The 25,027-nt window shown below is 46.5% G+C and overlaps 1 protein-coding gene across 2 annotated transcripts in view; it reads right to left on the bottom strand.

Moving 5' to 3' along the window:
• Auh (AU RNA binding methylglutaconyl-CoA hydratase) overlaps positions 1–25,027 on the bottom strand; it is a 92,761-nt gene that overhangs the window by 56,805 nt on the left and 10,929 nt on the right. The window contains exons 2-4 of one of the 2 annotated variants that reach the window (XM_034511063.2): positions 23,662–23,729; positions 23,469–23,556; positions 5,602–5,688 (exon numbers count right to left, since the gene is read on the bottom strand). In XM_034511063.2, coding sequence (XP_034366954.1) covers positions 5,602–5,688; positions 23,469–23,556; positions 23,662–23,729 — 243 coding nt within the window. The remainder of the gene's footprint in view (positions 1–5,601; positions 5,689–23,468; positions 23,557–23,661; positions 23,730–25,027) is intronic. The other variant, XM_076939021.1, reaches the window with a different exon arrangement.

Below are 25,027 nucleotides of genomic sequence, written 5' to 3'. Positions count from 1 at the left end.
AGAAACAGGCTGATTGTGTTAGCAAGACACAACAACTGACCAGGAATCCAGCTTCGGGCAGGAGCAGAGACACTGGCCTCAGACGTCGAATCTGAAATCGTGTGGTACAAATAGTAATAGTAACCCTTCCCAGTTACGATCATGCATTATAGAATTAATACAAAGGATTTTTAGACCTGACGTTTACATTTTGAGGAATTCATGTTTCCAAAGAGAATGCAACAAGTTTAACATTGCAACTTTTGAGAAATACAGAAGACAGAACAGCAACCAAAAAGGGCAAGGAAAGAGAGACTGTGCCCACAACGCGCATGGGACTTCAAACAGTGACAGAAATCAGCAGGGCAGAAGGCTGGCTATAAAGTGTATCCTACCAAACAACGATTTCATTAGAACAGCTTAGGCTATTCAGTATTTTACAGTACTTTAAGTTCTAAAGCCATACACCCTTGGAAAGGCAGACATCAGCACAGAGGCCTGAGAGCACGCCCAGAAGGCAGCTGTGAATGCCTACCAAGGACTTGAAGCAGGAAATGAAATGCCAGGGCCACAGCCACAGCGAGAAACCATGACTCAGTGTGTTACGCAACAGTGGGATCAGATACTATTTTGAGTTTCATTCCAGGAAGTGAGCCAGGTATGACAAGGAAGATAATAATCCTTTGAAATGCTCCTAAAAATATAATTAAAGCAATAATTAAAGAGTGGAGCTATTTGGAGAAGAAAAGGCAGGGTGGGCGACGGACCTCGGAGCCCACAGCACACCCCGGCCCAGCGAGGCTGGAGTCAGCACAGGACGGGAGCAGTTGCAGCTACTCTCTACTCCTCAGGCAGAGGTTAATTGTAAGTCTTGAGAAAAGCAAACAACCTGACTGTGAGGAGAAGGCTGGTGCTGCTTATGCGACTTTTAAACTGGGTTCTGCTTAGGGCCTAGCATGCTGGTGTCGGCTAGATGACTCAGTGCGTCCAGGCACCTGCAGCCAGCGTTGACCATCTAAGCTCCATTCTTGGGACCCATGTGGTGGAAGCAGAGAATTAACACCCTGACCTTCACACAAATGAAAAAAAAATGTAATTTTAAACAATTAAAAAATCTAGTACTGCTATCCAAAACAGCAATAAAGTCATTACTTTATCAGAAAGCCCCATATACATTACGATGAAGAGTCTGAGTACCAAAATCAAAAACAGAAATAAAGTCCCTATTAACAGAATCACAAGGAATTCCTAATTACCCCTAATTCCTAATTACCTGTTAAAACTGTACTTTTGACTTAAGATGCTTTCTCCCTTCCTTCTAACTACTGGAGAAACCACAAGAACAGAACAAAGCGGTCCCTGGGCAAAGCTGACAGGCTCGGTAGGCTCTGCTGGAGGCTGGCCCAGGACTACCACACAGGGGCTCTGTGACAGCAGGCATGCCACAGAGAAACAACACCACCCTCAAGTGACAGATGCCAGATCCAAGACTGGAAGTCTCAGCCACCTCAGTCCTATAGACATAGGCAAACCACTATGATACCTAAATGCTAACACTAGGTTAAAATTCAAATAAAGTGAGGCAGCTCTGGAAGGCTCTGGTGTTCCTCAGCCACCTCCTGAGGGCCAGCTCTACCTCTTCACACCTGTATACAGGACCACCCCACACACCTGGATACAGGACCACCCCACACACCTGTATACAGGACCACCCCACACACCTGGATACAGACAGGACCACCCCACACACCTGGATACAGGACAGCAGTACTAGGAAAGATTCATAAGGAAGATATATTACTCCATGATTCTTCCTTGACCCTCAGACACAGGAAGAAGACACAGTGAGCAAAAAGCATACAGTCTGAAAACTCAAAACTATTCTTCACTGAGTAGTTTTCAGCACAATGTGGTTAAAGCAAAAAGCAAGTTATCCAGGAGCAACACGCATGGACACACGGGAGCACTCGCCTTCCACCTGCGTTGCAACATCGCTGTTGGCGCTAACTGACTGAGATTTTGAATAAAGTGGGACAAAGGTCAGACACCTACAATGGCTGAGTAGATCTGAATAGCAACAAGAATCGAAGCTTCTCAGCTGCACCAGTGCAGGAGACAGAGCTCCTGTAGGCTGCACCAGTGCAGGAGACAGAGCTCCTGTAGGCTGCACCAGTGCAGGAGACAGAGCTCCTGTAGACTGTAGCCACGTTTTTTACACTGTATGGAGTTAAAATGAACATAACGATTTAAGTGTAGAGATGACAGCACTTAAAACTCAATCATGTTATGATGTCATACCAGAGATTCTAATCCTTAGAACAGAGATAAGCCAGTGCTACACTCTACAGAGGTATCTGTGAGAGGAAACTTTCCAAGTAATCTCTCTGACAGGTTCTCACCACCACACATTGGGTTTTTACTTACATTGACTTAGCATGCGTGCGCATGCACATGCATGTGCGTGCGTACACATGCCAGGCTGGTGTCTGGGTGGAGGTCAGAAGACAACCTGCTAGAGTCGATTCTTATCTTCCACCATGTGGAACTCCAAACCTCTGCCACAGAGCCGTTTTGTCAGGGAGGTAATGTGATAATCCACCCCAGGCTTCAATGTCTGGGTGATCTGAAGTATACAACCACTGAGATTGAGACAACTTGCAAGTCTGTAACGACGAATGAGGCTGAACCCAGTTAGTAAAGCAGTAATTCTCAACCTGTGGGTCATGACCCCTTTTGGGGGGGGGGGGGGTCCAACAATCCTTACACAGGCATCACCAAAGACCATCACAAAACACAGATATTTATGTTATGATTCATAACAGTAGCAAAATTACAGTTATAAAGTAGCAACAAAAATAATTTTTTGATTGGGGGTCACCACAACATGAGGAACTGTGTGAAAGGGTCACTGCACTAGAAAGGTTAAAAACCACAGCCCTAGAATGTGAGGGACTTTTTTTTATTTAAATTTTTTTCACACAATATATTTTGATTATGTTTTCCTGTCCATCAACTGCTAGATCCTGCCTCTCCATATCCAACCAATTTCATGTTCACTCTTTCTTTAACCCATTCCCTCCTTCAGCACCCCCAAAACCCAGCAAGTCAAAAAATGCAAAACAAAAAGTTCGCATAAAAATGATTGATAGACAGATAGACAGACAGACAGACCGACCAACTGACCAAGTGACCATTAAGTTCATTTTGTGTTGGCAACTATTCCTAGGCACAGGGCCTGCCTTAGAGTATGGCTGGTATACCCAGTGACACTCCACGATAGAAAACTGATTTTCCTTTGCCAGCAGGTATCAACTGTGAACAGCTTCTTAGTTAGGGACCAGGCTTTGCATCTACTTCCTGGCGTGTCCTCTCAAGGGCTTCCATGCTGTGTCTATCAATCCTGTGTGTACTCCCAGATACGTATCCTCGGAAGGTCTTCATTTAACGTTGACAGACTTAATCATCTTTTCTTTCCCATTCCACATGTCCTGTGGGCTGGACAGGCCCGGCCACAGGTGTGCCCAAAGCAAGCAGCACAGCGCTTTAGCTGTGTCTCACTAAATACAACCTGCACCGTGGCTGCAGCAAGGCAGCCTTCTTGTCCTCCTTCTGTTGGCGACTCTGGCTCTGGCTGTGTCCGCCCCTCTCAGAGATCAAAGCTGAGAACTAAAACTCAAATGCACCTGACTAGAGCATCCATGAGTCACCTTTTGAAACTGAATCCTACTTAAGAGGGATACACGCTCCCCTATCTTGCAAGACAGTTCACCACTGCGCATTTCTCCTGCTCCTAGATACACTACTACTTCCAGAGCCAAAAGTATCTTTCTGTGACTGCTTCTGCCTGTTGTTGCCATTTGTAACTCAAGTCTCACGCCCATCTCACCACAATGTTCTACTTTTTAACAAGCTGATCTCTGGGTGTTTTGCTTTTTTCTTTTTCGGTCTTTATTTGTTTCTAGCCCCTCCTTTTCCGGGGGCAGACTCCAGAAAGATGCTGACAGAGGCAGTCACGGGCCTCTCTTGACTTGCTTCTGAGCTCAGGAGACAGCTTCAACATTTTACCATGAAGAGGTAGACACTGGCTGCGGCTAGAGGGGCCTCCTCCACTCCCATTCACCCGGCCTTTCTGTGAATACAGGCTGACACCTCTCCAATGCTTTCTTCACTATACTAAGGTAAACATGGGATTTTATTTTAACTGCCTAATGTTGTGAATTCAATTTAGCTTTCCCAATGGAAACCGTCCTTAAATTCCACACTCGTGAGGCATGGCTTGGCCTAGCCTGTCCCTCTTCTTGTGTGTCAATCCCGTTCCTTGTATAGCTGCTTTCCTAAAATGCGCCAGGCTTCTCAGCCATTGCGAATGCCTGGCTATATATTGATTATCTGTAGCTTTTTTTTCTCTTGCTGACATGAACTTAAGGTTGAGAATGTCCCTCAAGTGTTTGACAACTCTCATGAAACTGGACATACAGTCTCAGGTATCTCCCGCTTCTCCTGTGACTCACAACCCCACCAGCTCCCTGTCAGTCTGTAAGTCCATGGTTCTTGAGGCTCTGTGTATCTTGTTTCTAACTTACTTGTACTGTGAACCAAGAACAATGTCTCTGCGTATAAATTTTGTAAAAATTTAACCAACTTTAGATCCTGGCTCAGCACACTTTTACAAAGATTCTGTAAGAATAAGGCGTACTCTCGGGCTTAGGGTTGAGTCTGACAAATCAAACTCGATACCCAAGTTGTTCGGATCCCTATAGTTAAAAATAATTTATCAGTTTTTGTCCTTGTGGATTCACAGCACAGTGAGGGAAACACCAGCAATGTTAATCTTGCTAACACTGTCAGACTTGTCAATGTGTATCATTTGATTTCCTTGCGAGATAGTAGTGTTAGGAGCAGTAACTGACAGTGTTCTTATCTTACAACGCTGACTGACACCATGTTGGCACACTGCTTGTCTTCCTTAGGTTATTAGGTTTTTCTCTCATTTTGTTTTTCTGAAGTAAAGGTTTGGTGGGCTGGCCTCAACTTCACTCTGCCCTACCTACAATCCTCCTGCCTCATCCAGCCTCTGAGTGTCAACACTACAGGTCTGTACCACCTTGCCTAACTCTTAATTAATAATCTACTAGTCAAAAATTTAAAGAGAGGAGAGAAAAAAAGAAGTGAGTGTGTATGTGTGTGTGTGTGTGTGTGTGTGTGTGTACACATGTGTACAGGTGTTCATGTGTGTACACGTGTGTGGAGACCAGAGGTCAACAACAAGGTATCCTCCTCAATCATTGTCCCCTTTACTCTGAGTCAGTCTGTGACTGAGCCTGGAGCTGCCAATTAGGCTGGGCTGGCCAGTCCCAGCTCCCCGGTGCTGTGATCACAGGTGTGCACCAGCACAGCACCCAGCTTTTCACATGTGTTCTGGGGATCAAACTCAAGTCCTCGTTCTTGCATGGCACTTCACTAACCGAGCCACCTGAGCTGACATATCCCACATGTCTTTAAGTGCTCACACAATGACAGCTCATGATGATCTAGCTATGTATGATTTGACCACAGCACACGAAGACAACCAAGACATAAAGCCCATCCTCAGCATATGGAGGTGAGCATGGCTGTGCTTACCAATGTCATTGATCACTGCTCGGATCTTGGAGACAAAGGGACCAACTTCACTGGAATGCATCTTGGCTCGTTCCTTAAGGTCAGCACCTGCAAGACATTGTACTCAAATGAGATTGTAACATAAGGACAATTGTAAAGCAAAAAATTAGATTTTACTAATGCCGTGTGAAGGCCCATGGCATTTATATGCTGCATTTCCTCCCCACTGGTGACTGTCGGAAAGAAGAAAAGGCCTGGCTGTCCGTGCTGATCACGTGGTCCACGGCAGCATCCTGCAGCTTTCTCTTCCCAGCACCCTTCCATGCCTAGAGGAAGACCATGTCATACCCACTGTTGCTCTAGTAAGAACCCATGGGCTCATTTATTCACTAAAAAGTTACAAAACACCACTGTCACAGACAGCTTCAGACTGGTGCTGGCACCTGCACCTTACAGGATCACTGGAGATCTTCCCGCCTCCACTTGTAGATGTCAAGGCCAAAGCATGAAAATGGTCAAGAACAATGAAGTCACCATGGTGACTACAAATCCACCCTGAGAAGTGCTGGCTTAAAGCCAAGGGATAAGGTCATAATTATGACTTTATCACAGAACACTAGGCTTCGAGCAGAGAAAAACAGACTTGAGTTCCTTAAAGGGTCACTCGCTCTGAGTTCAAGACAGGGTTTCACCAAAAGCTGTCCCATTGAAACAAACAAACTAAGCACACAGGCATTGATGTGGCTTTTCCTCTCTGCTTAATTCACTATAGACTAGGACTATGCATAGTCATACCCAGGGGACGCTAAGCACACACACACCTTCCCTAGGGAGGAGAATTAGAATCAGCCCAGCACAGTCCTCCTAATCCACTGGCTCTCAGGGGCACATGCCTCTGAAATCTCAGACAGACCATTGAAAGCACGGGCAACCTTACGTAGCTCAGCAAAAGGACAGGGAGAAACTGGAAACAGTTACACAGCACCAACAGATGGCTAACAGAGCTAGGACATGCTCTTCCAAAAGGGACTTAAATAAAACAATCAGGAGTACAAATGCTGATGAATTTGCTGAAGGTGAAACATAGTTACAGAAAGATACTCAGCATGGCAACCAGTTACAAAGCAAAGGAAAATTCATGGGATGCCATGACTGAAGAACTCTGGGCAGCAAAGACAGCCGTCAGCAGAGAAAAGGAGAGCCTGTAGAACGCAGGAAAGCATGTGCCTGTCAGTCACACCTGCCCCAGAACATGAGCACACAAAAAGCCCAACCCAACAGCAAGACAAGAGCTGGATGGCGAAAGATGGGAACGAGGAGTTCTTTCCCTCTTACGTGTGTGGGGACAGGAGCAGGGGAGTGTGCACAGTGTGGGAGGTGCACCTGTGCACGAATGTGTGAAGGTCAGAGACTGACCATGGGAGTCTTTCCCTGATGCATCCCATCTTCTGTTGTGTGACAGTGTCTCTCACCTAACCTGGAACTCACTGATGGGATGGACTGGATGGCAGTCAGGACTTGGCATCCTCCTGCCTCCACATTCCCAGTACTAGAATGGCAACGCCATCTCCATGCTCAGCTTTTCCTATGGCTGCCAAGGATCCAACATTAAGTCCTAGTGCTTGTGCAGCATGCGAGTCACCCACCGAGTCATCTCAGCCTGGGGGTGGGGGCGAGGGTGGTAAAGGACAACATACAAGTAGCCAGCAACATGAGATCACCAACATCACCTCGGAAAAGAAAAATGAATGCCAGTCTGTAAGCCCAGCACTCTGAAGCAGAGGGATGAGGAGTTCAAGGCTAGTCTGGATAGCATGGCAAGACCCTGCCTCACAAAAAAAGAACAAGAAGATCGTAGAGAAGAGGGAGCCCTTGAACTCTATCAGGGAAAACGTACACTAACATACCTGTATGGAAAGTGTGTGGAAGGGTCTCAAGAGAAGCATCACAGGACACCACAATCCCACTAGCGGCCACTCCTAAGGCAGACCTGGGGTCACACTGTTACCTACACCCAAACACGGTCTGAAAACCAGTAAAGGCTAGGGAGGCAGCTCAGTCAGGACAGTGCTTGTTGCAAGCTTGAAAACCTGAATTTGGGCAGCAGGACCCACGTTTTCGGTTTTGTAAGTGGTGTGTATGTGGTTATAAGTCCACTGTGCAGGCAAAGGCAGTTAGATCCCTGGCACTCACTGGCCAGTTGAGTCTACTGGTGCTAGTTCAGGCCAGGGAGAGGCCCTGTCTCAAAAAAGCAAGGTGGACACTGGCTAAGGAATGACACTGAAGGTTGTTCCCCTCCTCCCCCCACCTCCCACCTCCCACCTCCCTCCCACCTCCCACCTCCCACCTCCCACCTCCCACCTCCCACCTCCCACCTCCCACCTCCCACCTCCCACCTCCCTCTCCCTCTCCCTCTCCCTCTCCCTCTCCCTCTCCCTCTCCGTCCCTCTCCCTCTCACACACACACACAGACACACACACACTTAAAAAGCAGTGAGCTTTGATGCTTCTATTACAATCATTTTGTGTTATCATGAATCATGCTCAGGTAAGACAGAACTTATCTTGATGGAATTTTGAAAGGAGACCAATTAATCGGTGTAGTGGAGCCTCTAAATGTTCTAGGGATGAGACACAAACCTCCCAATTTTAAATCAAAAGCCAGGCTGGAGAGATAAATCAACAGTTAAGAGCACTTATTACGCCGGGCGGTGGTGGCGCACGCCTTTAATCCCAGCACTTGGGAGGCAGAGGCAGGCGGATTTCTGAGTTCGAGGCCAGCCTGGTCTACAGAGTGAGTTCCAGGACAGCCAGGGCTACACAGAGAAACCCTGTCTCGAAAAAAACCAAAAAACAAAAAACACATAATCACTACAGAATGGGTTATTAGCTCAAGTTCATTAATAAGAATATCACCTAACAGCGGTGGTTTGGGGTGAGAGGATTAACAATCACTTGCTCTTGTGGAGTTTTACAGGGATATACATTACCAGGCTTCATCCCCAGGATGGTACCATGGAGATCTCTCAGGAGGTCAAGTCATTGAAAGGAAACCCTTGAAGGAACCTCCTCTCCCTCCTGACTGAGAAGTGACTGACTGCTCTGCCCACGTGCTCCTGCTGCCTACCCACCGCCCAACCCAACTGCACCAACCGGTCACGTACTGAAAACTTCCAAAGCTCTGGGCCAGACTAATTCTTTCTCTTCACAAATTGATTATCTCAGGATATGTTACAGTGATAGAGGCTGGCTAAGGCAGCAGCCACCATTCTACCTCAGACACTCTGGGTTCTTTGCCAGACCACTTTAGTACAGTGACTGCCACGCAAAGCAAACTGCTTGGGTGGTTTTAATTTCCTGCTGCATTAAAAAAAAGCTACGTTCAACTCTGTAGTAGGTCCTTAAGCAAGCAAGGGCATCGAGTCTCAATGCAGAGACTGGAGGGAGCCCTGAGTGACTCCGGTCCTGACGGAATCAGCTTTGTTGACATGCTGTGGCCACGGCGAAGACTCCAAGACCTTGAACCCATGGGATGAAGCTCATGAGGAACGGCAACAAGTGACCAGTAGAGCAAAGACTAACAATGCAGCTTCTTCCTCCTGGATACGGATAACCTGAGACTGTTCCCCTTCAGACTCCCACCTACACTAGTTAATCCCACCCCACCCCCGCCCTGCCTGTGGCCCAACTTGACATAATGTGATGACTGTTCAAAACCACCTAAACCTTCAGCAAGGCGCATGCTCCCACCTTTGACCTTGCTGAGCACCTATGGCTGCAAACTCAGCTGCTCATGGACAGGGTTTCTTTTTCGAAAGGGTCTTGAATTGTAGCATTGGCTGGCCAGGAACTCACCGTGTAGACCAGGCTGGCCCGAAGTTTGTGTTGATGCCCTTGACTGTTTCCTTTCTTAAAGACACACTGAAGTTCTCCTCCTTCACCGAGTCCTGCCTGCAGGGTTCTCTTTGCAGCACTCACCCACAGCACAAGTCTTCCCAAATGGGCGTCTTTTCAAGCCTTGCTACTGCCTTCATAACTAAACCCTGAAGCTTGTGTGACCACGTCAGCAACGTTACCAACAGTGAACTTCACCCGCAGTTCCCAAAACATGCAATCTAATTTTAAATGCTTTCAAGGTGGCACCTTAAAAAATTCACAAGGACAAAGAATGGCTAAAGTAAAAGGTGAAAAGCACACAGAGCCAGAGGTCACTGCTCTGGGACACAGCAGTCTACTAGCCCATGGGTAAAAGTGCTTGTTGGGCCGGCATGGCAACCCAAGTTCCATCCTAGAGCCCACGTGGAGGCAGAGAACTGACTGACTTCTAGAAGTGGTTCTCTTGACCTCCACACCACACACTCCGTGGCACATGCATACCAGTTCTCTCTCTCTCTCTCTCTCTCTCTCTCTCACACACACACACACACACACACACACACACACACACACACAGAGTCTCTCTCTCACACACACACATTCTCTCTCACACACACATACACAGTCTCTATCTCTCTCTCTCTCTCTCTCTCTCTCTCTCTCTCTCTCTCTCACACACACACACACACACACTTCCAGAAGTCCACAGAACTCGAAGTTGCTGATGAACATAGTAAAAAAGCCCCAAAATACATCAGGGAAATACGTCAGGAAGAAAGTGACAAAGCTCCATCACTACGGGCAGACTTTTAACAGCCCTCTCTCAGGCACTGATACATCTATTTCCTGTATCAAGAAACAGAGGGAAAGGGACAGAAAGCAATGGGATAGCAGGGGCCTGCAGTGATGTGGTGCCTGCAGTCCCTGCAGGAAGTGCGAAGGTGATGCTAGGCCCCTCAGCTAAGAGCCTGCCCTCAGGCTCACTCAGGGACTGGAGAACAAAGATCCTGAAAGAGAGGCATTCCCCCTGAGGAGCTGCCACTAGCACAGTGGCACCACAGTCCCCAGCCTCGGTTCCCCACAGACCATAGTCACACCACAGCAGCTTACAGCTGTCCTGACATGATCAGGCTTCCTGCTTGGAAACCTTCACTCATAACCGCTCACAGTAAACATGTACTAAAGTGTTATTAAATTCCCTGTAGCTTTAAATAAAATGAGTTGTTCCTGATTGAATTTCATTCCCAGCACTATTAGTACAGCTGACCACATCATACATAAACTACAAACCTAATAGCTATTAAGGACTAAGTATAAAATTGTATTTTAAATGTATCTCGTTCAGGACCGTCTCCCATCTTCCCATGATTTCCCATCTTCCGTGGTCTCACTAGCTCATGTATCCTTGTATGGAAACCATTTCTCCCTAGAATGGGGTAGGGTTTGCTTTCAATTTGACTCATGCTGAGAAAAACATTCCACAGTAAGCAGGAAGGAGTTTTATTACAGCAGGATCATTCAACTGACTGCTGGGGGGAAATAATCACACAGCAATCAAGAAATATCTGACAGCCCCGCTTCAACTCTACTCAACAGCCTGGAAGTGGCGCTGAGGGGAAAAAAAAAAAAAAACAAAAACAAAACTAGAAATCACGACAATAAATTACTGATGGATGAAGTGTCCAATACCATACTTCCATAGGCAGATCTCAAAGGCTCTCCATTTCCCTGAAGTAAAGGACAGTCTGGGACTGCCGTCCTTTGTGCAAGAGGGGAAACTCAGAAAGGACCATCCCAACCCTGTACTCTACTGAGAAACCTGGGAAGTTTTAGGAAAGACCATACAGGAGCCACGCCTTCGTGTTGCTTGGCAACAGAATTAAAACTGCTGTTCCTAGAAGGGGGTGGCTCTTGAGACTAAGGAAGTAAACAAAACCTATAAGGCTCAGAAACTTTCTGGAGTTGCCGGATCCCTTCCCAACATAACATACCCAAGACAGCCTTCCTTCTGAGCTTTCAAGACAGTGTCTCATATAGCCTAGGCTGGCCTCTGCTGTGCTGTGTCCCAAGGATGACTTCCTAGCTCCAGCTCCCAAACCCTGGGCTTAAGGAATGCCCTACAAGACTGAAAGCAAAACTTTGTGCCTGGCAAAAAAGCATTCTACCAAGCCTGCCACGGCCTGGCCCCGCCTTCAAACTGGGCCCTCAAGCAGACAGTTTCCAGTAGGAACTTCCAAGCTGTCTTCTTCCCACCTCAGCCCCCTCTGTCCCCCATTTTACTTTTGTTCTTTACTGGGTTCAGTCCACAAATGTGAATATGACACCACCCCCCACCCCCGCCCCTCTGGGTCGGCTCTGGTTAGCAAATCCAGTTAGCAAATCCAGCTCAGCCTCAAGGCTGCAGACACAAGCAGACTGCAAGCAGAGGCAGGGAACTACCGAGGCATAAGGCCTTTCAAACAGACTCAGAGCCACACTGGCTTCTGGCGACGGATCACTTGTGAGGTTTTTCTTCTGCTGCAGGATGTTATGAGCTCATCGCCATCCAGAATTAAACAATGATAACCTGCTTCTACCCAAGAGCTACCCTGTTCTGTGCCTGTGACCTTTACACAACAGAGCCTGAACTCACAAGTGCCCCTCCTCCACAGCCTCTACCAAGCCTGCCTAGGAGCTGCCATGAGCATGGGCCACCCTCCCAGGCTAAAGACATTTTCAGACAAGAGATTGTCATTGAAATTTAATGTTGGTATACAATCTCCAAGAACACTGAGGGGCTTTAACCCTTTAGGAACCTTGTAAACAGTGGGTGTGGGAAGAAGGCACTAGTGAGCAACAGAAAACACTGGGACAGTGGCCACAGGAGGAAACAGCAAATGCTACCTTGTTTGTCTTTTTTTCTTGCAGCTGAGTTCAAACCCAGGGCCTTCCACTTGCTAGTCAAGCACTCTACCACTGAGCTAAACAAATCCCCTGTCCCAGAAAGAGCAAGTGTGAGAATGATGGTCTTACAGCTGACAGGTCCAGGTCTGCTCCCCAAAGGTCTGCTTTACTATGATGTATCAGTCATATACATTTTTATAGGAAACTTTTTGCTACATAAACTCTCGTAATGCTCACAAAAAGGGTGGAGGAGGTTGCGACCTTGATCAGTGAGGGCCTAAAGACTAGGCTAGTTATCACAGGAAATTTATAGACAGTCTGAAGTGAAAAAGGGAGGGGGAGGGGAGGGGGAGGGGGAGGGGGAGCGGGAGAGGGAGTGGGAGAGGGAGCGGGAGAGCGAAGCTAAGAAGTGAGACTCTGAACAGCAGGACTTGGTGGCTTACCAGGCCCCAGCAACACTTTTAGTGACTGAATCTCCTCTAGGACAAACACTCCTTGGATGCTAATTAAGCATAAAATTTCCAATTAAAAAACTGGCTTAACAAAATCTTGAGGCAGCCCCCAGCTGGAGCAAAGGGCAGTTGTGATGCAGGATTCCACCAGAATTCACTTCAATTCTCCTCAGACTCTTTCTCACTTTTCGCTCCTGCCCAGCACCTGATCCTTGCTGTCCTACTTCAGGGTCCCCTTCCTTATAGGGTAAAGGACTCCATCCACATGCATGCTGACCAGGGCTCCTCTGGAAAGAGTCCCACTCACCCCATTTTCACGGGGGTCACCCATAGTTCTGGGAACTCACATGGAATGGTTTCCAGAGTGTACTACCACCTGACGTAAGCGAGGGTGACTAAGCAAGGGTGAGAAACCAGCCTCACACAGTACGATGGATGTAAAGTAATATTTTTATTATTTTCAACTATGGTAGATGTACATGAGGTGAGTGCATGCTTCCACGGAGCTACAGGCTGGCACTGAGTGCTGGGAACCAAACTCGGGTCTTCTGCAACTGCAATAAGGGTTCTTAACTTCTGAGCCAGCTCTCCAGCATTGGTGAACTTTTACGGAAGGAAAATGAATAGTTAGGTGAGTCAGGCACACCACTGAAGACTGAAGTGGAAACTTAAGGGTTCTTTGAAAAGTTGGTTAGGTGGTATTTTGCTGGGGCAAACACATGAAGGAACATTTCCCTGAAGCAGACACAGGAGAGAGGATGTTCTACTAAAGCAAGCACATGAAAGGACACGTGATGAAGGATTCTTTGCTAATTAACACACGTGTATTGGTCTGCTTTACATTGTATACTTGAGCTGCACTTGTCTGGAGGCCATAGAAAGAAAGTGAACTGAACTGTCAACTTCCAGATTTTCAGACAACACTGACAGGAGTTGCTCCAAAGAACCATTTCTAAACAGGTCCACTTCCCCGTATCCTTTCTTTTCCACTACTTCTGATAGGTGGTGGGCTACAAGGGAGGTTAAAGTGTTTAAGAACCATCATTAAAAAGAAGGTTTGAAAAAATTAAAGTTACAGAGACAGGAAGATCTGAGGTAAGCATGCTCCAAGCGCTGGGCGCACTGAGTCTGGGAAGAGAAGGAGCTTTGCCTGGCGGAGAATAAGGGCTGTGGGGCAGTGGTGACAGAGGAAGACAACAGGGTACAGGACAGAAGAGAGTGTGGCCAGGGCAGATGAAACCTAATACACTTGGTGTCAGCTGCCTGACTGTTACTAGGAAAGTGACCACAGACAAGACACATCTGCCATTATAAATAGGTAGGTGTCTTAGTTAGGGTTTAACTGCTGTGAACAGACATCATGACCAAGGGAAGTCTTATAAGAACAACATTTAGTTGGGGCTGGCTTACAGATTCAGAGGTTCAATCCATTATTATCAAGGTTGGAGCATGGCAGCATCCAGGTAGGCATGGTGCAGGAGGAGCTGAGAGTTCTACATCTTCATCTGAAGGCTGCTAGAAGACTGGCTTCTAGGCAGCTAGAATGAGGGTCTTAAAGCCCATGTCCACAGTGATACACCTACGCTAACAAGGCCACACCTCCAAATAATGCCACTCCCTGGGCCAAGTATCTACAGTGGGACACACTCCAATCTCTCAGACCTGTGATTCTGGAGGTACCAGGATGGGCTAAGTGTCCATGTTCCTCCCAGTGTCTGGAGACTGACTCCTTCTGTGGGCTTGAGCCTACTACTTGCATGACTGAATTCTGGCTCCTAGTGTCATTTCTCGTTGTCAAAGTCCCCCTTCCTCTACCTAATGGGGGACACTCTATCCTCCACAGGCCCAATGAACGGAGCAGGAAAATCTCCACACCACATGACCTGTGACTTCCATCTGCCAAGCCTCCTGTGCCATGATAAGTGCAGCAGGTCAATAGCTCGGCAGGTCTGGGGCCTCAGCTAGCCTCCCAGCCTCCCAGACGGTGTTGATTGGCAGGTGCAGTGCTCTGAGATCAATCGCTAGGGTGGTGTGCAGAAAGTGCTGAGTGGCCAGGCGGAAGGCAAGATGAGCCAACAGCGTCATTACAGATGGGTATTTCCTATGTGCTAAGAAAACGGTATGTACAAAATCTAAGGACAGTATTTCAGTCGGTTTGCTGAAGTGGAAACAGAGTTAGAAGTTAATGACAGCCAATCAATTACTTCCTTGGAACCGACAGGAGTCCTGACTTAATGGAATCCTGGCATGGTCAAAAGAAGAGAATGCAGGCACATAACCATGAAAAGGTCACACTAGAAAAGAAGATCAAATGTAAGATCTGAGCTTCTGCCTAAGAGAAATGAAAGACTGAGTCCCAAGCACACAGAGGCAGAAAATGAAAAAGCAAATCAGAGAAACAAAGAGCTAGCTTTTAAAAGGATAGGTGAGATAGTTATTTTGTCAGTATTTTAGAGGGGGGGGAAGACAAAAGTTATAAAGAATTTTAAAAAGCTGGGCATGTGACACACATCTGTAATCTCAGCACTTAGGAAGCTGAGGCAGGAGGATGGAAAGTTAAAGGCCAGGCAGATGTACAGGTGAAGACCCAGTGTGAGAAACCAACAAAGAGGAGATACAGGCTGAGCGCAGTGGTGATGCTGCAAGCCTGTTGCTATGGAAGAGGCCACGGGACAGTCGTGAAGCACAGAACAGCCTGTGCTGCACACAGCCTGTCTCAAACTAAAAGACAACACAAAACTGTTGGAATGCTAACACTCCTAACTGAAGACTCCACTGACACTAAAAGTACAAGGGGGCAGGGGAGCAGCTTGATGCTAATAAATTTGATTTCCTATTAAAAAAAAAAATCACAAATTACAAAATTGTCCCAAATTGTCCCAAAAGAAGCAGGTAAATGGGCTGGCACTGCATCTGCTTACACCATTAAGTTCATAGTTCAAACCTTCCCACTAAGGAAGCCCAGAGGCCAGCTGGCTTCCTCGGTAAGTTTACTAACCCACTAAGAATTAATAAAATTTCTATATACACATTTCCAGAAAGCCAGAAGTCAAAGTTCGTAAGAGCCCAGCATGACCCCAACACTCAAGAGAGTAACTGTTCTGGTGGAGCTAACTGAAGACTTCCTCATTGAGCAAATCGGAGACTCACAGGCTGCTCAATGCACTATGACCAAGAGGCTTGGTCCAGGGATACCAAGTTCTTTAATATGTGACAATCAGTAACTTAACATGTTAACTGGCAGAAAGGATAAACACACAACTGTCATAAAGAGTTTGGCAAATTCAACTCATGCTGATGAGGTTTTTGTGGTTTTGTTTTTATTTTAATCTCTAGGAAACGGACGTCTAGAAAAATCTTTTTGACGTCATCAGCTGCGAGCTGGCTGGTGCTGAACCAATGCTTTCCGTGGAGGTGAGGCAGGACCAGGCCAGGTCTTAACACTGTGGACTCAACCTGCTCCAAAGTCCAACTCATGAAGTGAGCATGGAAGGCAAAGACGCTGGGAAACAGCTCACTCACAGGCAGATGCTGCGACTATGGAAGCACATGCTTGAAGGAGCTCTCTCCAAGTCTGGGCGCCTCACCCTAAAACAGGAGGACATCAAGGAAACCTGCTGTATGGACTGCCAGGTGCTAGGAATAGAAATCAGAAGTGAAACTAAACAGAAACACCACCTACAACAGCATCAAACACGAGACGCTTAAAAAGACGCCTAGCTAAATAACCACGCCCCAAGACTTACGTGTGGGGACATGGGTCCCAGAGTGGTAGTACTGGGGGTGCTGGATATTTGTGAGAAGAGCCTAGGAGGTATGGAGCACTCGGGGTGCAGGAGTACTGCCCTCCAAAAAACCAAACAGTTCTCATGGAACCAGTGCATTTCAGGGAAAGTAGCTGGTATGAACCCACAAGCTTGGTGGCCCTAACCAGCTCTCTGGTTCCCTGTCACTCCCATGTACTTAGGCCACTATAATATCATCCACCAGCAGGCGATGCAGCCAGAAGCCTTCACCAGAGATCACACCTGAAGGTGCTGCCAGACGTCTGACTTTCAGCTTTCAAAACTAAATAAACTTCTTTTCCTTACAAAGAATACAATCTCACATCTCAGGTGTTTTGTTATAGCACCAGAATAAACTAATACGATGTTCCCAACCTAACACAGTAACTGAGGCAGTATGGTGCTGTGTAAACCGATGTTTACCAATGGAGCAAAGAGAATGGCTCCATACATAGCATCTGATGATTTTGGTAAAGTCCCTCAATAACTCAATGGGAGAAAAAGTCATTTAAACAAATGGCTGCTAGAAAAATTCAATATGCAACAAGTAAGTCAAATAAAGATAAATAACAGCCTATGTTACAGTGAAAGTTGTGTCTTGTTTTGATTCCAGGTTTCTCGTACAGAGTCTCAAACTTTGAACCCTTGAGTCACGGTACCTTCTGTTATTCAAAGCAGCCCTTCCCAACCAAGCTGGTAGTTATGTGGATCACGTGACTCTCCTGGGTCAGGGCACACTTCAGCACTGGACTGGTCACTAGAGAGTAAAGCTAGGATTAGAAGGTAAGAACTTGCAGCCCCACCCCCACTCCACTGGATGGGCAGGGATGATGGACGGAGAGTGGGTGCTCAACACCAATGGGCAAGGACTTAACTATACAGTAAGACCTCCACTGACCCTCTAAGCAGCAGGACTCTCTGGTAAGAACACCTGGTGTTCTCAGGGCCGTGACAGGCCCAAAGAAGTCTCAGGAGGCTTCACAGCCTCACTCCCATTCCTACCTGCCCGCCCTAAGCAACCTCATTTTTCCTTGGTAAGTGACAATTTTGGCTTCTATCGATAGACTAAATTCTACACCAGATGCTCATGACCGCCACACTGGGAACTGAAGCAAAGACTGTGCGTGTTTATCGTCCCCTAGTGAACCCTACCTCACTAGATACACACAACCTAACTGCCGACATATTCTAGGCCCAGATCTGAGGAAAGCACCAGGAGTCAGGAATCACTTCTGGCTTCTGTGCTCTGTGACTATGGAGCAGCCACCAAAAAGGTGCAATCAGAAACAAAGCTGGATGTCAACCTTCAGCTGAAGAGAAACTGTAACAGGAAGGAAGGAAGGAAGGAAGGAAGGAAGGAAGGAAGGAAGGAAGGAAGGAAGGAAAAAAAAAAAAAAAAGAAAAGGCAAGCTGCCGAGTGGGAAACACTTGCAAAGCATGCCAGATAAGAGTAGGTAGCTGTTTCAAACAGAGATCGGGAACCTCAACTCAGTAAGAGGGCACTCTATAAAAATATGCAAGCAGAAGATGGTGGCACACACCTACAATCCAAGCACCCAGAGAAGCTGACACAGGGGAATCATGAGTTCAAGGCTAGCCTGAGCTACACAGAGAAACCATGCCTGAAAAGGTGAATGAGAAGGAAAAGGTGTAGAAGGCAGAGCAGAACAGCGAATGAAAAAGCAGAGGTGGAGGCAGTGGGGAGTGGGGGGATGGGACAGGACAGGACATAAATGGAGAAAATAAATCTGAATAGGCACTGTGACAAACAGGCACAGGACAAGAGGTTTAGACTCATTAGAAAGATGCAGACTAAAGCCATACTGCCATGTGCAGCAGGATGCACAGCTACGCCCAGGGCATCCGCCTCTCTCTGTCTCTCTCTCTCTCTCTCTCTGTCTCTCTCTCTCTCTCCCCCACATATACTCACACTCTCACTCATGCACACATGCACACATAAACACACACTCTTTCTCATACACACTCACTCTCTCTCACGCACACATAAACACACACTCTCTCTCTCTCACACACACACACACATACACACACACATACACACACACATACACACACACACACACACACTCAGCTTCTCAGTTTGGGGGTTCTTGTCTTGTTTGTGACCTGGCATCTAACTCAGAACTTGTGCGTGGCTGGCCCACTTGTAAAAGACCTAGCAACTCCACTCCTGAGAACTCACCCAAGAGAATAAAGACTTGTCTGTGAATGTCTCAGAAACCACCGTAGTTTCAGTGTGAACATTCCCTCCAAGACGCTCCACGTCATCCCAGCCTCATGACACACTGAGCCACCATAGGCCTGACCAAGGGGCCACCAAGCATAGAACTGGATCCTCCAAACCTCTGAACCCCAATTAGCCTTTCCTTGTCCAGAGTTCAACACCTCAGTTATCTCCTTACAGTGACTGGATGGTGCTGATGCAAATGTGGTCCTCACAAAACTAAACAATGAAAACCTCGGTCAACTATCATGTGCTGAACAGAAAACCAGCAGCTCGACAGCAAAATGTAAATCACAGAAACTCACCGCCAAACAGTAAAGCATTATGGTAGATCAAACAGGCCAGACACAAAAGACCTACAATCTATCCTGCAATGTTCCAAACACCTTTGTCTGAGGAGACAAAGTAGCCTTTTAAGGGCTGACTATAAGAAAAAGAGATTTATGCAAATGAACATTCTGCATAGCATGGCTTAAAACGTCAATTATACACTTAAAAGTAGAAAATGTCATTACAAGTAATTCATATCCTCAATGAAATATTTAGCAATGTTTTATGTAAACCACTGCATGCAACACAAAACAGCAAAATAGCCCTCTGCCCCTTCACTCCTACAGAACTGACTTGTATAACACATCAGAGCAAAACCCCAAGACTCTGAAGCAATCTTTTAAATAGATTTCTTCATTAGTCAGAGGCTCCCACACTCTGTTCCCGTCATGACATCTGATCACACACCATTTAACAACGCGTGCTGACGGTTTTAGTGAGGAGATCTTAGTCATAACACAATTTACTAGAATTCAAAAGCAGAAGTGAAACGACCTTTACTTTTTTGGGGAAAAAACCCACACTAGTATAATTCAGTGAAACACTCGATTTAGACTCCCGCACAGAGAAACAGCTGCTAAGAACTGGGTGTCATTTGTCCAGAAACTGCAATGGGCGAAAGCAAAGCTTGGTAAGTTTTCAGTTTGGAACATTACGGTAAAACCACCACCATGGATTTACTACTTGGTGTTAGAACAGAACAGACACGAAAAGATAAACAGCTGACCACAGGGAGGAGCTGCTGGCAGCTTCTACATGCTGTGCAGCCTGACCTAAAGGACTTTTCCATCATTTCATTAAAGGTGACATTACTAAAGCTAAACAGATCCTAGACATCTGGAAATATGAGACTTGAGAGGATAAATACATATATAAAGAAGTGACTTGAAAATCAAATACACAATTCCTATAAAGCATAGGGGACACAGCCATGCAGGGATCATCGCACACACAGTCCCCTGCAATATTCCAAAGGGATGAACCATGAGTCCAGAAGCTTGGCTCTAACCTGTAAGGAGCTCCATCCTGGTCTGCAGAGCCACTAAGACAGTAAGCGCACGGACTGCAGAGAACTTGGGGGATTGGAGGGCATTACTCCTTTGAGATCTTAGAATAAAAGTCAAGGTCAAAAAAAACCCTGAGGGTTGGACAGAACAACACTGGAGTACCTGGGGTATGGCACCTGCTGAGCATAGGAAAGGTCCTGAGAAACATCTGCAGGAGGAAGAACAGCCTGGGTGGCAAGAGAATTCCTCATCAAGTGCCAGCCCTTCGCCTCATGGCCTCTACATAACACAAGGGTCCAACCTCTGTAAGTCCTAGCTCCGTCTTAGCCTTTTCCTTCAGTGGTTTTAGAATTAGAATAACCCAGGAGCTCAGTTACACCAACACGCTATTCAGTTAGTTACTTCAGAAATATGCTTAATACGATAAAAGGAAATCACCGTTTCAGGAAGTTTCAGGATAAATTAGAAGCCCAACCCAAGGTCTAACTTGTAAACAGTCCACACAGCCAGAGTGATGCTAGGAGGGACATCTCCACGCACCCTCTCTCTGCTGCTAGCATCCCACGACACTCGCACAGCCCAGCCTTTACCCTGAGTACCCACTTAACATTCTAATTGGCACAGCGATCCTCTTCCAGGTTTGTGTGCTTTGATACAGTAATACAATAGAAGAATTAAAAATGATAAAGAGGAACGGAATGTGGGGTGAGGCAAGACTTCTCTTCATACACTTTTTCAAATATTATGATCCAGAATGTATTATTTACATTTTGATTTAAAATATAAGTAAAATATAGTTTCAGTTCTACAATGAGACTTAAATGGGAAGTCAAGCCCCTCCCAAACCCCTGCCAACCCCCCACCCCCACAATCCAAGCTCTAATACTATGCAGGAATCCTTTTCATGATGCAGGTAATAACTACCTGTTTTCATGGTGTTTTGGGAGAAAAGGAAGGAAAAAATAAACAAATGTCTACAGCTAGAAACCCTGTCGGTAAACGGGAACATGGTCTGAATGTTCAGAGAGTTACACAAGCCAACGGCCCCAGAAAACAGGCTATGGACAAATGCACTGTCTGGCTGGGGCAAATACATGCTGAGTCAGTCCCACTGCGATTTGTGTTCTGAGACCACGAAACGGGATTTTCAAAGACAGCTTCCAGTGATCCAGAAACCTAAGGCAAGCCCACTCCAGATGCTTCCGAGTTTTCAGAAATCAGTAGACACAGATGTACAAAGACAAACTTTGGGGAACAGGAAGGGAGGACAAGTGCCTCTGGGGCATGGAGAGCTCCCCAAGGCTATGCAGACAGATGCAGAACAAGGCTTCGCTGCCTCCAGTTCTTCAGAACACAAAGCTAAGGCTTCCCCAGTGTGAGGTGCAGGCTGAATAACTAACAAACACAGCCTGACTGAAATTAAGACTTTACATTACAGGCTATGATTAGCTTACATATCCTCTTAATTGAGTTTCTTTTATGACATAGAATATTATTTCACACAAACACTAGCAGAGCTTTTGGGCTACCTCAAATACATTTATGAATTTATTTATATTATTATAAAATTCCTTCTTTTGGAGGCATAGTGACCATCCCCCCATCCCTACCTCCCAACAGCTGCACTGCAGCATCTTCCCTCCCCCAAACCCCCACAGGCCTCAGAGCCAGTCCCTGATAGCCCTTCACTCTGGACTGTCTGAAGCTGGTCCTGAAAGTCACAAAGACTTCTAACATTTTGGGAGTTCCTAGAAACCAGGGAGCTACAGTGTCCTGAGCACTGCAAGCTTCCTGCATCCATTGATCCTACAACCTCAGATTCGACTGAGCAAGAAAACAGAAGTGTCATCTGAACTCACAGAGACACTGCCTAAATGCCATGCAGCTCTGATGTTCACAACAGCTGTTATCATTGTTATTAGGCAATGCAAGTGACCCAGAGACCATTTAAAGTACCTGGGAGGATGAGGGAGTTGAATGCAAACACTATGCAGCTGTGTAAGACAACGGTCAGCATCCACATAGACTGGAATTCTGGGAAAGTGGGGAATCACGGGGACAGATCCTAGAACCAGCCACTGGGGTACTGAGGGCCAAACACAGGGCTAAACTTTGTTAAACCACCCCATGAACCTGCTGGGGGCAGACACAGAACAGAAGCCTGTACTGGGAATACCATCCCCCACGTGTGAGGGCAGTATCCACCTTCTTGAATTACACACCCAGTAAAATGTTACCTTTTTAGGCATGCTGCATTTTAAGGAAGCAGTAAGACCTTACCAAAGCCAAAATGTAACTCATCTGCACTGAATGTGCCTAAATCCCATAAAATTCTACTGTGGTTTGGAGTGAAGCCGAGGGGCAAGAGCCACGGTCACTATGCCTCCAAAAGAACTGTAAACATCTCCGGCTGGCCCAGGCACGGCAGAGGCTTCTTAGTAAATAAACACTTGTACTATGATTAAAACACTAGAGACAGTTCTCCTGAATGATTAGGGGAATTACCCCATTTATAGTGTACTGAAAAATTAGCTTTATTACCCGCTTATTGGTAGTGATCACCTAGGTTGTTTACCAGGAGAAACAGAGTCCTTCCTCACCGTGGCTCAGAAGTACTAACAAGTAAATCGCAGGAGAACACTCTTTAATGCTGGTGAGACGTGCCACTAGTGTGAAAAGACTGACTCACACGCTCTCCCACGGGCTGCTGGGGCTAAGGCACTGACACACACCAACCTACAGAGCTCAGGCCTGAACCTATGACGGGGTAGATACTGCTGCTCCAGAGTTTCTAAACAATCAAATGCACAGAGAACACTGTGGCCTGAGACCTGGTTTCTCCCTGCTGAAGTTTCACAAGGATTGTTCATTTACCACAAATAATTATCTTAATGGCCCCAAGCATTTTTTTTTTCAACTTCTGAGACAATCCATGTTGCAAGTGTCTTCCCAACGCTAACACACTAAGAGTATTCTTTTCTTATGAAACTGAAAAGGAGACAAGGAGGAATTGTTGGTAACAGTTCAGACCACGGAAGATCTGAAGGGAGAATGGGGCCCTGCAGAGGAAGCGACCAGCCCACACTGTGAGAGTAAGATCCCTTACAGAAAGAAGCTGGGAAGAAAGCTCTCCTGGGGCTCTTCGAAAGGATCTGAGTTCAGCTTCCATCAAATGCCTGTAGGTCCATCCCCAAGGGATAGGGCCACTTCCCCTCACCTCTGCAGGGACCCACACATAAGGCATACAGATCCACACATACACATGAAGAAAATAAATCTTAAAATGACAACAAAAGATTATTTTACCTACCAGCACAGAATATCCCAGGGACTTCACTTCTGATGATAACGGTCCGAACTTTCTTATCCGATTTTAATGCATCCACAGCTTTTGATAACTAAACCAGAGTAGGTAGGGGAAAAAAAAAGGAAAAAATTATTTTCAAAATCATATCAATAATATGTCTTAATATTAGAAGCAAACAGCTTAATCGTCCACTCACCATTTTGAGAAGACTTTTACTGAGTGAATTTTTCCCATAAGCTCTGTTAATTCCAAGCACCACAATGCCTAATTAAGGAGGGAAAAGAAGTACACACGTTTGGGTTAGTGGAGCTCAGAAGGCAGACTGCAGGTATAGACGGTGACCCTGGCTCCTGACTGAGCTGCCCTCCTAGCCAAGGCCTCTTGCAAAGTCGGTCCTTTATTTTCACAGTTATAGCTTCCTTTTCAAGAGCAATTACTTCTATGTCTTTAATATGGCAGCTAATAACTTATCAGATTAAACTGTTGCTTAGTATTCTCTCTTCACTTTAAGAGGAGAATGTCGGCATCCCAGGCCCTTCAATTCAAAGGACTCTGCATTGTTTTCCAGGTTTTAATCTCTGAGAAGACCAGGGAGGGCACAGTAGAGCCCAGCAGTTAGGACTTCATTCACCACCGTCCTTCCAGTGATGGCCACTTTCCCATATGCTCCTCCAGCTCCTGGCTCATCTTAGGAGGGCCTCGGTGCATGCAGACCTCTGACCTGCTTCCTGTTGCTGTTGCAGCTGCAGGCAGCTCACTGCTCCTTGCTGATGAACCAGTCTTAGTACTTACTTCTACGCCAGGCTTCCTCCTGACCTCTGTCCTGCTCACTTAACCCAACAATACTTCTACTCAGATCTACAGGCAATGAGGACTTGGCCCAAATAAAACCAAGTTTTATTATGTAAAAATCCTTTATTTGCAAAACACCCGAACTCAATGGCCTTAACTATACCTCTGTGGGTCTATACAGCCTGCACTCAACCTTCTCCCTAAGCACAAACTTTCACTAGAAATCAGAAATGTCCTCTCCAGCACTAGGTGTGGGCCTTATCTGTTCCTGACTTAAATCAAGGCAAGATGCATATGTCCAGATGTCCCTGGGGTGGAGAAAAGCTAGCAGGGCCTGAGGCTGTGACTGTTTGAAGGCCTACTGCAGTGACTGAGGGCAGTGACTGCAGTCAGCAGAGCCCACAGCCCTGGGTATACTAGCTCACTGATGCCACAGCAAGCCGATAGGTAGCCAGCATCTGCCCAGTTATGCTACAGAGGTTACGGATGCACTGAGGTTACACTGCAGAGGTTAAGTTATGCTGCAGAGGTTAAGGATGTGCCGTTAGTGAGTAGGTGGCTCTCGACTCCACACCTAAGGGGCTGCAGTACATCCAAGCTTCAGTTTCTGTGTGAAGAAAAGGTAGTAGCTCAAGCTAGACGTGCTGAGCTCACATGACAGGGCTCAGCTGCGCACTAAATACACACCAATAACATGGTGGTTATGGTCAGGTTGACATGGCCTGAGGCAAAGGAAGATGGTCTAGGAAAGGCTCCCCCAGGCACTGCTG

This window comes from Arvicanthis niloticus, chromosome 8 (genome assembly GCF_011762505.2).
Source record: "Arvicanthis niloticus isolate mArvNil1 chromosome 8, mArvNil1.pat.X, whole genome shotgun sequence".
In the NCBI taxonomy this organism is placed as follows: Eukaryota; Metazoa; Chordata; class Mammalia; order Rodentia; family Muridae; genus Arvicanthis; species Arvicanthis niloticus.
The sequence above is the reverse complement of the archived record's forward strand: the minus strand, read 5'-3'. Positions and strand labels throughout refer to the sequence as shown.